The sequence below is a fragment of the Diceros bicornis genome, chromosome 3 (genome assembly GCF_020826845.1).
Source record: "Diceros bicornis minor isolate mBicDic1 chromosome 3, mDicBic1.mat.cur, whole genome shotgun sequence".
NCBI lineage: Eukaryota > Metazoa > Chordata > Mammalia > Perissodactyla > Rhinocerotidae > Diceros > Diceros bicornis.
In genome coordinates, this window is record NC_080742.1 from 76,259,881 (window position 1) to 76,273,604 (window position 13,724).

The window sequence follows — 13,724 nt, forward strand, 5'->3', positions numbered from 1 at the left end:
CCTATGTTCATTGCAGCATTATTCACAATAGCCAAGATGTGGAAGCAACCCAAGAGCCCATCAACTGATGAATGGATAAAGATGTAGTATATACATATGGAATACTACTTAGCAATAAAAAAAGACAAAATCATCGCATTTGCAACAACATGGACGGACCTTGAAGGTATTATGTTAAGCAAAATAAGATAGACAGAGAAAGACAAACACCATATGATTTCACTCATATGTGGAAGATAAACAAACATAAGAATAAAGAGAAGAGATTAGTGGTTACCAGAGGGGAAAGGAGTGCTCGCTGGGTGAAAGGGGTAAACGGGCACATATATATGGTGACGGATAAAAACTAGACTATTGGTGGCGAGCATGATGCAGTTTGTACAGAAACTGATATGTAACAATGTACACCTGAAATTACACAATGTTATAAACCAATATGACCTCAATAAAATAATTTTTAAAAAATAAAATAAAATACAAAGGGGTAAGATATCTGCATGATACCATAGAAACTTACTAAGTGTTCACAGTTGCCCACTTCTCATCCTCTGCTTTGTCTTGACAGAACTTGAGTCAAACTTCTCTCCTTCCTACATGCCCTTGAACTCTGCCCCCAAATTTGCACAAGCACTGAAAAATGGAACATGTCCCCTTACTAGCTGCCCCTGGAAATTGGCTGACCATAGCAGGACACTTTCCTCTCAGACCCTACTGGTTGTTCCCCCTTTGCTTGCTCAAACCTCCCTTTAAAAGTTTGTGTTAAGCTTTTGCTTACTTCTCCCTACTGTATAAAAGAAAAGCCTTTTTCTCTTTGATTTTGCCATGCTTATGGATTTCTGATATCGGAGTATTCTCTCTATTGCAATAGTCTTTCTTCTGAATAAATCTCTCCTTATCTAAGTCTGGATTTGTTTTTATTTGAGAGAACACACAGCAGAGAAACCTAACTTAGGTTTCTCTGGGAGGAGGAGATGGAGATCAGAGAAGGCTTCCTGGAAATAATCCGAGAACAGAAGGACAAGGAAACGTTACCCAGACCAATGTGGGGGATGGCAGGAATTCCAGGCTCAGAGCTGGCATGAATGAATCTCTTGCCACATGGCAGTAAATTCAGATTAGTGCCCAGAATCATAATCTCTTGATCTATGTTCTGCATAGCTAAATGGAGTTCCTCACCCCACCTGCATCTGGCATTACTCCCAAACATCTGTACCTGGTGAGCTTCTCTGTCCAGGTCTATTCCTCTGTGCATGACCACACAAACATACACATACATGTACTTCTTCCCTCAAATATGTGTCCTTCCCCCAGCATGCCATGGACACCTCAGCTGAACTCCAGCATCTCCAGAACACACAAGGGAAGTTGTTGATGTGACAGATCCAGGCTCTCTCTCAGCATTTTCATGGATTCTCGGTTTGAGGCATCTCACACTGTGGGCTTAGGCTGAATTCTTGTAGCCTAGAGATAGGAGACTAAAAGGACATGAGAAATGCAAAAACAGTGAACTTGACTGGAAATCCTACAAGGGCAGCAATCAGGTCTGACTCATCCAGCACTGTAACCTCTGAGAACAAGGCCCTAACACATAGTAGGTACTCAAATATTTGTTGAATGAAATGTCACATCAGCTCCCATGAATAGTTCCATCTAACACAGGATTCCTCTGGCAATAACATCAAGCAACATTTTGAAGGGGAACACAGTGGTTGCCCTCCGTGATACAAAACACAAAAAGTTAGCAATGTACTCTGCACATCCCTCGTTCCCTTAATAGCCCATTATGTGCATGCCAGCCATGATGCATGATGCAAATGTGGCCCGAGAGTCACACGGCCCCAAGTACCACTGCGTGGGAAGTGTATCTGAGCTGCTACAACAGGCTTTTTTTTCTCACTGTTACAACTGCCAGAAGGTATGTTTAAATCATTACTTAAAATTCCCTTCCTGACCAAATCTCTTCCCAGAGCTGTTAACAAGAAAGAAAATGTGCTGACTTGAGTTTCATTTTCTCTGCTTTCTCCTGCCTTCCCCTTGTGGGGCCCCCAATGAATCATGAAATGGCTCTGGTCAGGTAACATTGAAAGGAGCAAAGAAAGAAGCCCAGTATCTGTCAAATATGCAGATGTTAGGGAATAAAGACCGTGTGGCACAGTTCTGCCAAGGGACATAACCCTTGAAATAATTGGCACCTATTTCAATAAACTATTCATCTTTTAGCCTCCGATTGTACTCTTCTTGAGCCATTAATTTTCAAGGAAACTATAATTATCGCTTAGTTGATAAGTTATGAAGTAAACTGAGAAAACACACTTCTAATTCTCAGGCCAACTCTTACAGGGCCTACAAAAATGACATAAATGGATTCTGATGTTGCTTCATTTCTGCAGAAGGGTGTTTTTATATTATGTTCTATCAACACACTAAAGTACAGATTGCACCTTAAAGCTCTCATCTAGTGCTGGAGTTTCCAAACAGAAAGGCTTTAACGAGGAAATGACTTTGGAAAGGGAAATAAAAGAATGTGATTTCTTTGGGGCTAAATACAGGAGGAAAAGTACACTCTTGTCATGGCTCGGGCATTCAGTTGTGAGGCATGCAGGAAGCAACTGGCAAGGACAAGCGGAAACAGGGCTGGTTAAGCTGGTTACAGAAGCTGATCCCTCAGGAGAAACTGGGTAGCCCAAGGTCCAAAATCCATCTAAAGGAGGAGGACAAATATGAGTTCAGTTCAGACAGAACTCCATAAATCAGGGCTCAATCCAGCAGCTCTGGTCAGTGTTATGGATTAAATTGTGTCCCCCCAAAATTCATATGTTGAAGTCCAACTCCCAGTACTTCAGAATGTGACCTTATTTTCATTGCAGATGTAATTAAGGGTCATTACAGATGTGATTAATTAAGTGAAGATGAGGTCATACTCACCTTATATGAAGTCATCCAATATGAGGTCATATTGGATTAGGGTGAGCTCCTAATCCGATATGACTGGTGTCCTTTTAAAAAGAGGAAATTTGGACACAGACACACACACACATATACAGGGAAAATGTCATGTGAAGAAAAGCAGAGAACAGGATGATGCTTCTGTAGATGCATATATGCCAAAGAACACCAAAGATCGCTAGCAAACCACTAGAAGCTAGGGGAGAAGCCTGGAACAGATTCTCCTTTACAGCCCTCAGAAGGAACCAACCCTGCTGTCACCTTGATCTCAGACTTCTAGCCTCCAGAACCATGAGACAATAAATTTATGGTGCTTAAGCCACCCAGTTTGTTGAACTTTATTACGGCAGCCCTAGGAAACTAATACAGTTGGCAATAAGAGTTAGGTAGCAGAAAAAAATAACTCAAAACAGGGACCATACTGTTGAAATGACAGATCTTGGCTCTTTCTAAGCATTAGCATGGGAATCTCTGAGAGAGAAATTCAAACTATCACCTGAGTCTAAACTCCCTTATTCTAGGGATAGGACACTAAAGAGACATGAGAAACGTCAAGACAACAAGCAAGACAGGGTCAGGACCCCAGCACGTACTAAAGGCACAATACATAGACAGTGTTCTCCTCGGTGGTTTCAGGCATAGTCAGACCTCAGCAGCTGTGTGAGAACACAGGCAGAGGACCAGACACCTCTACCCAATCAAGTGAAAGAGTTAAATACCCTGACTGGTATTTAATTAATTCTTGCATTCAACCATATGCCAACACTATTCTAGGTAGTATACTTATTATGCTAAGAAAAAATAATGATAGGATTGGTCACTGTTAGGAGGTACAAAGCAAGTTTCAGGAATGACAGGTACTGGCTGCCTTTAACTGAGCACTTATTTAGGCTTCACTCGGCCTTCTACTCATTGAGCAAACTGGATACAGGCTCAGGGCAATAAGACCACTCCTGGGACACCCATTGCTGAGGACGGACTCCTAACATGATACATGTTGACAGTTACTGAGCACTTACCATGAGCCACACAACGTTATGCATGATTTCATTCAATTCTTATACAATCGTTATCCCTATTCTATAGATGAGGAAATTGGGGCACAACAAGATACGTAAGTTACCCAGAGTTGCATAGCTAGGATATGACAGATCTGGAACTCAAACCCAGCCAGTGAGAATGTCTTAACCACTCCTCAGCACTGTTTGGCCTGAGGTATTCGGGGTGGGCTGAATCTACAGATTATAGGCTTTGGTATTTTCCAGGAATAAAAATTTGAATTCTCAGTGGCTTAACAGTACAGAAGCACCTGAAGGTTCCCGTATAGGTTACACATTAGAAAAGAAAATATATAAGCCATTGTTGGAAACATCTCTGCCTTTCAAGTCCCAGAGCCTGAGCAAGCCTTACCTCTAGGCTCACAACACCAACACAACAGGCTCACAATACCAACACAACCATGAATCTGGTGACAATGGCCATTGAACATAAATTCATGAAGTGCCTGTTATGTGTCAGACACTCTTCTGGGTGTTGGGGGCTCCTTTGGCTGAGAAAAACACATTCTGGTGGAAAAGGTATACAGAGAAATCAGCGTTACAATCAGAGTGGCAAGTGGTGCCACCGGGTTAAGCTCAGGGACTCATGGCAGCATATCACCAAGGATGAGGCAAGATACCCCAAACTTGGCCTGATATGTCAATCATTTTAAGTAGCAATTGAACGATCAGACCCAAGCAAAGACAACTGTCAGGTGACATGACAAGTAATATTTGACAGCCAGGGGTGACAAGAATCAGACTTAGGATGGAACACCTGCCACTGTGGTTGTGGAGAACTAGTGAGGAGAACACAGAGGGTAGGTGTTCAGAAGCCACTCAAAATTCTCCTCTCTGATCTTTCAGGCAGAATATGACTAAATTTGAAGGCAATTAACAAATCAAGCAAAGGCCTCTTTGGCCATTTATCCTACCCTCCAAGCAATACATCTACCATCCGCATAATAATATACCACTTTGCCACACACTGGGGAAAAATTAAAATTATCCCCGTCCCTTTCACTAGTAATACCTGCCATCAAATAGCACTTTAGAGTTTATGAAAAGCATTCACAAGTAGTATATCAAGTGATGATCACTGAGCAGAAGCTCCCATCTTACAGACAAGAAAATTAATCCTCAAAGACTCATAATTGAAGAAGAAGGACTTAAGTTCTTGACTCCAAGGTGGGTTCCACTGCATTGAACTCCATTGTTTACTAAACACTTAATTTCAGCATTAGAATCATAGGTTTGAAAGCACATATTGAATTCTGTTTGCTATTTCACATTAACAGCAGCCATTGCTTCTTCGCAGTTCATAAGCCCTAAATATTAAGAACGGCCAGGGTGAAGAACAGCTTTGAAATGACGCTGTATTTGATCAGGTTCTGCAGTAATTGTTAAAACCATATACACTTTCTTTGGATCCCTATAAAGCTTCTGCAGGATTGCTGCACCTGCAGTTCCAATTTGCAATTTCCAGCCCTCCTTTGAAGTTATTCTTGCCAATTACCTGGTGTTAATATTAATTAAATATGATTTGCAACTTGAAATGTGGTGTTATCAATAGAACTCAGCTGTGGAAATATAAAGTAAAAATTTCAATTGAATTAAAATGTTTCCTTTCATTCACAGTATTTTACAACATTAATACTTTTGTTAAATTGATTTTTGCCTGCTGGAAATCATTTTTCCAAAGCAATGAACATCTAAGGGAAAAAGCTGCTCTTTATGTATTCTTTTCTTTGTGTCATTGAAAATACTTTGTTTTAATCTTGATGTGAATCCATTTCAGTTAATAGAAACTTGGTTCTTGTTTATAACCCAATAGGCAAAAAATGCTTTCTTTTAAAACTGTACTGAAATAGTTTAAAAATATGATCCGTGGGCACTTTTCAACTGTACACTAAGAATGAAATTTCTCTCACTTTATTGCTTGACTCTCGTCAAAAATAAATCACTATCAAATGTTTTGGCAAGTGTCAGTCATTTTATATATAAAAAATGAATTAATTAAATTGCTGTATTGCATTAACATTTCAAACAGATTCTGCCAATCCAACGACCTCTGTGGTCCCTTCCAACTCTGAGATTTTAAGATTCTGAACACATGTCAGACAATAGTCAGAAGCTTCCAGTATTTGCAAATTAGAAAGAAAAAAGTCACGTATGGTAGAAGATTTGACAGAATCAGGTCTATTGTGCCCCCTGTAATGTGTGCGATGACAACTCGTAGGCCTGTCATCTTCAATAAGCCGTTCATAAACATGAGGACTGATTAAAGGAGCTGTGTTGCCATACTGTGCAAATCCACAGTGAAAAGATATAACGCTTTCACAAATTCCTTTTATCTTCAAAGATAAAGCTTTAGTTTCCTTGCCCCTTATAATGATAGGGGTAGCATTAACATTTACTATCCTGTCTTCTTTTTAAAAATAATATAATAAAGGAAGATAAAGAAGTGAAAGAACCTGTCTAAAGACTCAAGGAAGTCATTTATTGAGTCACAAGCTACAAGCCCCAGAGCTTATGATGGAAAAGCATGAGCATATATTATCAACCTCTTTATTACAATATCAATGAAAACATCACACCCAATAATTAAAACAAGACAGAAATCGAGGACTATGTTCCGTACAGCTGAGGGTGTGTAACATGGGTGACGGATAAGTCTTAACAACCAAAAGCAACTAAGCTATTCCCTTCCCTCAAGCCAAAAGAGACCAAAGGGGATAATAAAAATATATTAGGCCAGAAAGGACTCTCTGGATGTCCATAATTTTCCAGGTGTCATCAAAAAAAGTAGCATCTTAGAAATACACAAAGCAGAGATGTTGAACAGTCAGTACACCACTGTACAGGCAGTGCTCACTGCAATCCTACTGGGAAGCTCTTGACTACCTAGTGTCAGGGAAAGCCTGACACTAGGATCCCACCACCTGCCACAGTCTGGAACCCTCGAATTATCCATTAGATCACCCCATCTACCCAAGTAGTCAGGAATGGGAGAGTAGAAGTCTGTAACACTCCAAAAGGAACTTCTGAACTGGTTTTATTATAGCATTATAACCAAATCCATTAACCAAATTCTGTCTACTCAGCAACCCTCTCATCTTTATGAGAGCTAAACGGTTGTCCTCCTGGTCTACCTCCCATCCCTGTCACAGGAAGGTATCTCTCTATGTATACCCTTCTTCACTATTACCCCCTGTTATGGGTATTAAGCAGTGTGTCCCAACAAGATATGTGGAAATCGTAACCCCAGTACCTCAGAATGTGACCTTATATGGAAATAAGCTCATCACAGGTGTAACTAATTAAGATGAGGACATACTGGAGTAGGATGAGCCCTTAATCCAATCTGACTGGCATCCTTATAAAAAGAGAAAACACAGAGACAGACACAAGAAAGGAGAAGATAGCAATGTGATGATGGAGGCAGAGATGGGAGTGATGCATCTACAAGCCAATGAACACCAAGGATTACTAGCAAACACCAGAAGCTACAGGGCATACAAGACATGAAAGGACAGATTCTCTCGTACAGTTTTCAGGAGCAGCATGACCATGCTGACACTTTGATTTTAGATTTCTAGCCTCCAGAACAGTGAGACAATAAAGTTCCGTTGCTTTAAGGCATGCAGTTGGTGGTATTTTGTTACGGCAGCCCTAGGGAACTAACACACCCTCTCTCAAGGTTACTCTGTTCATTCTCTGCCACTGTACCACACACATTCAGCCATGCCCTCTGAGAAAAGTTCCTGTTCTCTTATGAAAATCTGCTCGATATCCTTGAATTTTTCCTCAAGAAGTCCTACCATCTCACATCATAGAAATCCTCTTCAAAGGAGGCTGAGAGTCCTCTCATGGCCACAAACCCAACAAGAGAAGAGAACACTCTGCCACACTCCTAGCTTTCCACTGCTAAGTCTAGGCCATTATTCCCACACCTTTGGTTTTTTTTCATTTATACCAATTTTATATTTTTCCAACTTTACTGAGGTACAACTAACAAATAAAAATTATACATATTTAAGGTATAGAATGTGATGTTTTACTACATGTATACATGTGGAATGATTACCACAATCAAGGTAATTAACATATCCATCACCTTACATAGTTACTATTTGTGTGTGTGTGTGTGTGCGTGTGTGTGTGTGTGTGGTGAGAACACTTAACATCAGCTCTCTTAGCAAATTTCAAGTATACAGTAGACTATTATTAACTATAGAAACCATTCTGTACATTAGCTCTCCACAACTTATTCATCTTGTGTTACTAAAAGTTTGTACCCTTTGGCCAACATCTCCCCATTTCTCCTACTCCCCTGCCCCTGCAACCACCATTCTACTGTCTGCTTTTATGAGTTCAACTTCATTAGATTCCACATATAAGTGAGATCATTCAGTGTTTGTTTTTCTGTGTCTGACTTGTTTCACTTAGCCTAATGTCCTCCAGGTTCATCCATGTTGTCACAAATGGCAGGATTTCCTTTTCTAAGGCTGAATAATATTCCATTGTATATATATTTTCTTTATCCATTCATCCATCAATGGAAACTTAGGTGGTTTCCATATCTTGGCTATTGTGTATAATGCTGCAATGAACATGACAGTGCAGCTATCTCTTCAAGATACTGATCTCGTTTGCTTTGGATATATATCCAGAAGTGGGATTGCTGAATCATATGGTAGTTCTATTTTTAATTTTTGAGGAACCTCCATATTATTTTCCAGAATGACTGTACCAATTTGCACCCCTACCAATAGTGTACAAGGGTTCCCTTTTTTCTACATCCTCACCTACACTTGTTATCCCATAACTTTATATAAAGCTTCTCCCCAAGAGTCTATCCTACCTCAATTCTCACTCCACATGTTCTACCTCAGCAATTACCTTTCTCGACTTCAATTATCAATATTGTGAGAATGAGCTTCAGATCTACATCTCAGTTCCTGACTTGGCTCTAGACAAATGTTTTTTGCTGCTCTTCTCCGTAAAGATACTCATTGGTACCTACAGTTTATTGTGTTTATAACCAAACCATACTTCCCATCCCAACCCAACCTTTCCATTTTACTGTTTCTTTTCTATTCCTGGCATTTGCATTCTCCCAATTTCCCAGGTTCAGAATTTCAAGTTTAACTTTAATTTTTTTCTTACCCTCAAGGTATACTTCCAGTCAGTTGCTAAGTTCCATAGTTCCCATATCACAAATGTCTCTCAAGTCTGTTCCCTCTTCCATTTCTATTATCACTGCCTTATACCAAGACTGATATTGCAAAGGCCTCTCAACTGGTCTCCCCATCTTCTGCTTCTCATTAGTACAATCTTTTTTTTTTTTTTTTGTGAGGAGATCAGCCCTGTGCTAACATCTGCCAATCCTCCTCTTTTTTTGCTGAGGAAGACTGGCCCTGGGCTAACATCCGTGCCCATCTTCCTCCGCTTTATATGGGATGCTGCCACAGCATGGCTTGCCAAGCAGTGCATCAGTGCGCGCCCAGGATCCGACCTGGCGAACCCCAGGCCGCTGCAGCAGAGCGCACGCACTAACCGCTTGCGCCACCAGGCCAGCCGCCCAATCTTTTTTTTTTTTTTTTTTGGTGAGGAAGATCAGCCATGAGCTAACATCTGTTGCCAATCTTCCTCTTTTTGCTGAGGAAGATTGTCCCTGAGCTAACATCCGTGCCTACCTTCCTCTATTTTGCATGTGGGACACCACCATAGCATGGCTTGATGAGCGGTGTGTAGGTCCACGCCTGGGATCCAAACCGGCAAACACTGGGCTGCCAAAGCAGAGCACGTGGACTTGACTTAACCACTATGCCACCAGGCTAGCCCCATTAGTACAATCTTAAATACACATCTTGATAGATCCCTCTCTCTTCAACAGCTTCCTCCATCGTCTAGCAAACGAAGGATAAAATTATTACCCTATGAGGTGAAATACTCAACTATGTGTCCATGTCAAGCCTTCCAATTTTGTCTCCCATACCTCAATTCATAAATCATGCTTCAGTCAAATTGTGCTATTTGCTGATCTCAAATATGTTTTTTGCCTTCTCCAATGAAAATCCTATAGTCAAGGATGCCTTGGGCTGAGACTATAGCAGCTAGGATATCGAGGAGCTATTTGTCTTTATTTTATCAAATAACTCCTGTCCCCTCTCCCTCAGAAGGATTTTGACTAGAGAAGAGCCATCACTGACGTCTGCGTTCATGATCATCATTCACTCACAAACTTCATTCTCCAAGATTCACAAAGGACACTTCACCAAGACTCAGATTTTGTTAAAATGAAAACGTTCTAATCAAACTGTACAAGCAATTTATCACTAAACAGATTTTCATTTCACTATCATTCCATTATGATCTGTTTGAATTAATCAGAGATAAAACACAAGAAGCCTCAATTTACACTGAAATTTCTTAGCAATCAATGTTGCGAGAGAAATTCAGAACAGAGTACAGGAAAATTTATAAGAGTTGGGAAAATATATAATTTTATTAATAGGCAGACACTTCAGAAAATGAATTTATACATCTCCTTCTAAGTCAAGATACTAAGATTTTTAAAAACAGACTACTAACACGGTGACAGAGATGTCATCAATGTTATAGTAAGAGGAGCAAATGTTACAGAACTAATGCATTTTCATTAGAGTCATCAGATCATTTCAGAATGGGTTAAGTTGCTACCATTCCATTCCCATTAATATCATTGTCATGTAAAAGGTTTAATTTTTAGCTATTTTGTTCTAGATAAAATCTTTGTCATTAAAATGAGGGATGATTTTGATATTTAATATATTCCATGGCTTACTCTAGTCTGGTACTAATTTGGCCTTTTCAGTATTCTGAATATTAATTGACAATCCATCCCTCCTCCATTCCCCCAGATAAGTGAGAACTGAAATAGAATGGACAGCCAATTAAGTCACAGAATACTGAAAGGATCAACATAGAAGAAGCATGTTACTCTAATCAGGAGCATAGACAAGGCACTAAAATTATTTTCTCCCATACTAATGACTGAGATAGAAACAGGAATAATGAATGGCACCATCTGAATCCTTTTATGTGACGGTATTATCAAAGTATAGCAATGCTCCCTAAAAAGTGAAAACTAAGTATTTCTTATTTTAGTCAAAAGAATAAAACTGCGATCTCACTTAACTTTTAGAACAATGCATTTTATCAGATTCGGCAGCAATTGGCAAATTATGTCCTGTATTGAATTTTTCATAGTAATGTTTCATGCACACGAAATGTGTCCTGTAGTTGAAGAATGTATAGGACACTGCAGAAAACTTATCATTTTGATACATACTCGATTAGTTTCCTTCTCTTGTTGAATTATCACTCTGGTGAGAACTGACATCAGCTGCTTAAATAATGCATTAACCCTGCTTCCAGAAGCTATTGTTTTCATTTGAGTGGGCATTTCCTCTAAGAATAAACTTAGGATTCTTATCCAAGAAGATAACATAATTTGTCATCATTTAAAGTTCAATTGAATGTTTTGAATCATTTATATAGCAATAGTGATATAAATTAAAATTCCAGAGAGCAAAGATTATGGTTTCATGGCTTATAACAGGTGTGAATAGTTGGCCAATGAAATCAATTAACCCAATCTGTCCAACAGGACCATGCCTTTTCTACATTTTCTGCAACAGCACAGCACCGGAACAAATGTTAAACATACTAAACATTGTGTATAATAAATTTGCATGCCCTATTATGTGCAGAAGAACAGATCCCAGGCATCTGCAAGTCGTTTCAAAAGAAAATCTTATCCCAATAACTTTAGACTCCTTGTCTTTGCTCATTATGGATAAGTGCAAATCACTCCCAAGATCTTTCCCGGAGTCGTAGACTCCAAGAAAGGCAATAAATTACCAACATAATTTTTTCCTTCAAGTTCAAAATTAGTCAAAAATAGCCAATGGTCACTTTAATTTTTCCACAAAATATTGTTATTACTCTTATAGAAAAATATGTAAACTTTATTCAGTAATTCTTATTAAGAATAATAGTATTTCTTAAGGAAGAGTAATATGTCTCCTTTCAACCACAAAGTTATACTGTTGACTTATCAGCAATAAGATTTGTGCTCTAAGTTGTTTTTTGTTTGGTTCTGTCTTTTCCAAGAAGTGAGATGGATTTACAACCTCATGGCTAAACAGACTTGACGAAATGCCTACAGAAATTTGGATAAGCACCTTGAAAAAAGCCGTGGATGGAGTTCATTAGCACCTTGTTCTAACCAACTTTTTATATTTTGCCCTTCATCCCACTGTAAGCTTCAGAGTTTAAGGTAAGAATAAAAATGCAAAAAGTCAAATATGACAATAAGAATATCGCTTAAGTATAGCTTGGGGGCTACCTCCGGATTGTTTTAAAATGATTACCAGTCTTAATCCCTCTAGTGTTGGATGTTAAACTCCACTGTCGTTTTTTTTTTTTTAATTTAATGACTTGCTAATGTAAACTTTCATCTAGAACAATCAAACAGTATGTCATTTATTCAAATTTACAGTGACTCCAATGTGCCAACAAACTCCCTCATCAAAACAGACAATTTTAAAAAATGTTCACCTGAGTCAGGAGCTCTATTTCCTAAATTAGCACCAAAGTGTCACCTTGATCTACCATGAACAACAAAATCATTTATAATAAACCCAGCTTCCCCCTAGAGTGGACAGCCTAGGTCACGCATCTATAGGAGCTCTAATTATTCCATACAAATCAGAGAGCACTTGGAGATGCTCAGACTTCTGTAGCCTGTTGCCTCCAAATACAATCATCTGATAAATATATGCTTACCAATCTCCCTCGAGATCTGAGTGAAGGCCTCCACACCACTCTCTCCGTAGTTGCCCTCAGAAGCCAGTGTCGACACATAATTCCACCCCAGTGCCGTCACGATGTCCACCATGGCTTGCGCTTGGTAGGAGTCAGGCGGGACCACCCGAGAGAAGAAGTCATACCTGGTATTATCACTTAGCTCTGGGGCTGTGGATGCATAGCTGATTTGAGGTATCTGCAAAACAAATGACAGGTCATTTCAACCCACGAGGAATCTTGTCGAATGATGGACTGTCACAAGACACTAAACAGCCAAAGCTATACCAGAAACCTAGACATATCAGCCTGAAGCCAAAATGTGGTTTTATGACCACCAATTTAATTAGGAAGTATTTTATTTGGTCTGTGGGCTGACCTTCTTTCAAAGCACATTTCTAAACAGCAGTAATTCAGTTGAGCTTCAGGTTCCATTGTTTTTGAAGCCAAAGCAAAACATTTGTGCTTTTCGTTGTTGTTGCTTTTTTATTCTGTACATGATTACTTCTGGTGCAGAAATGAAGGTATCATACATACATCAGAAAAGGTCACCTCTGAAATTGTCTTTGGTTTTAGGACATAAAGGCTACACAATGAGGAACAGAGAATTTAATATGAGATTTTTTTACACTTGATACTCTTTCAGTCTTAAGATCATATTTTTGGTAAATTATTTTAAATATATAGTTTTTCAAATCTATTCACTAATTATTGATATAATCATTGAGTACCACAAAAAGATTTGGGAATAGTCAACCATGTACCTTCTAATAAAAACAAGTTTCAAGCCACCCCTCCAAAAAAATCACAAAACAGGAAACCATACTATAATTTCTTTAAGAAAAGAGACTATTTTCTAACATAAACATGGTGAATTAACAAAAACTT

At 39.1% G+C, this 13,724-nt stretch overlaps 1 protein-coding gene across 1 annotated transcript in view; it reads right to left on the bottom strand.

Moving 5' to 3' along the window:
* LOC131399988 (metabotropic glutamate receptor 8-like) overlaps nt 1-13,724 on the bottom strand; it is a 161,141-nt gene that overhangs the window by 21,003 nt on the left and 126,414 nt on the right. Inside the window, exon 2 of the mRNA XM_058534655.1 lies at nt 12,819-13,035. Within this exon, the coding sequence (XP_058390638.1) occupies nt 12,819-13,035 (217 nt within the window). The remainder of the gene's footprint in view (nt 1-12,818; nt 13,036-13,724) is intronic.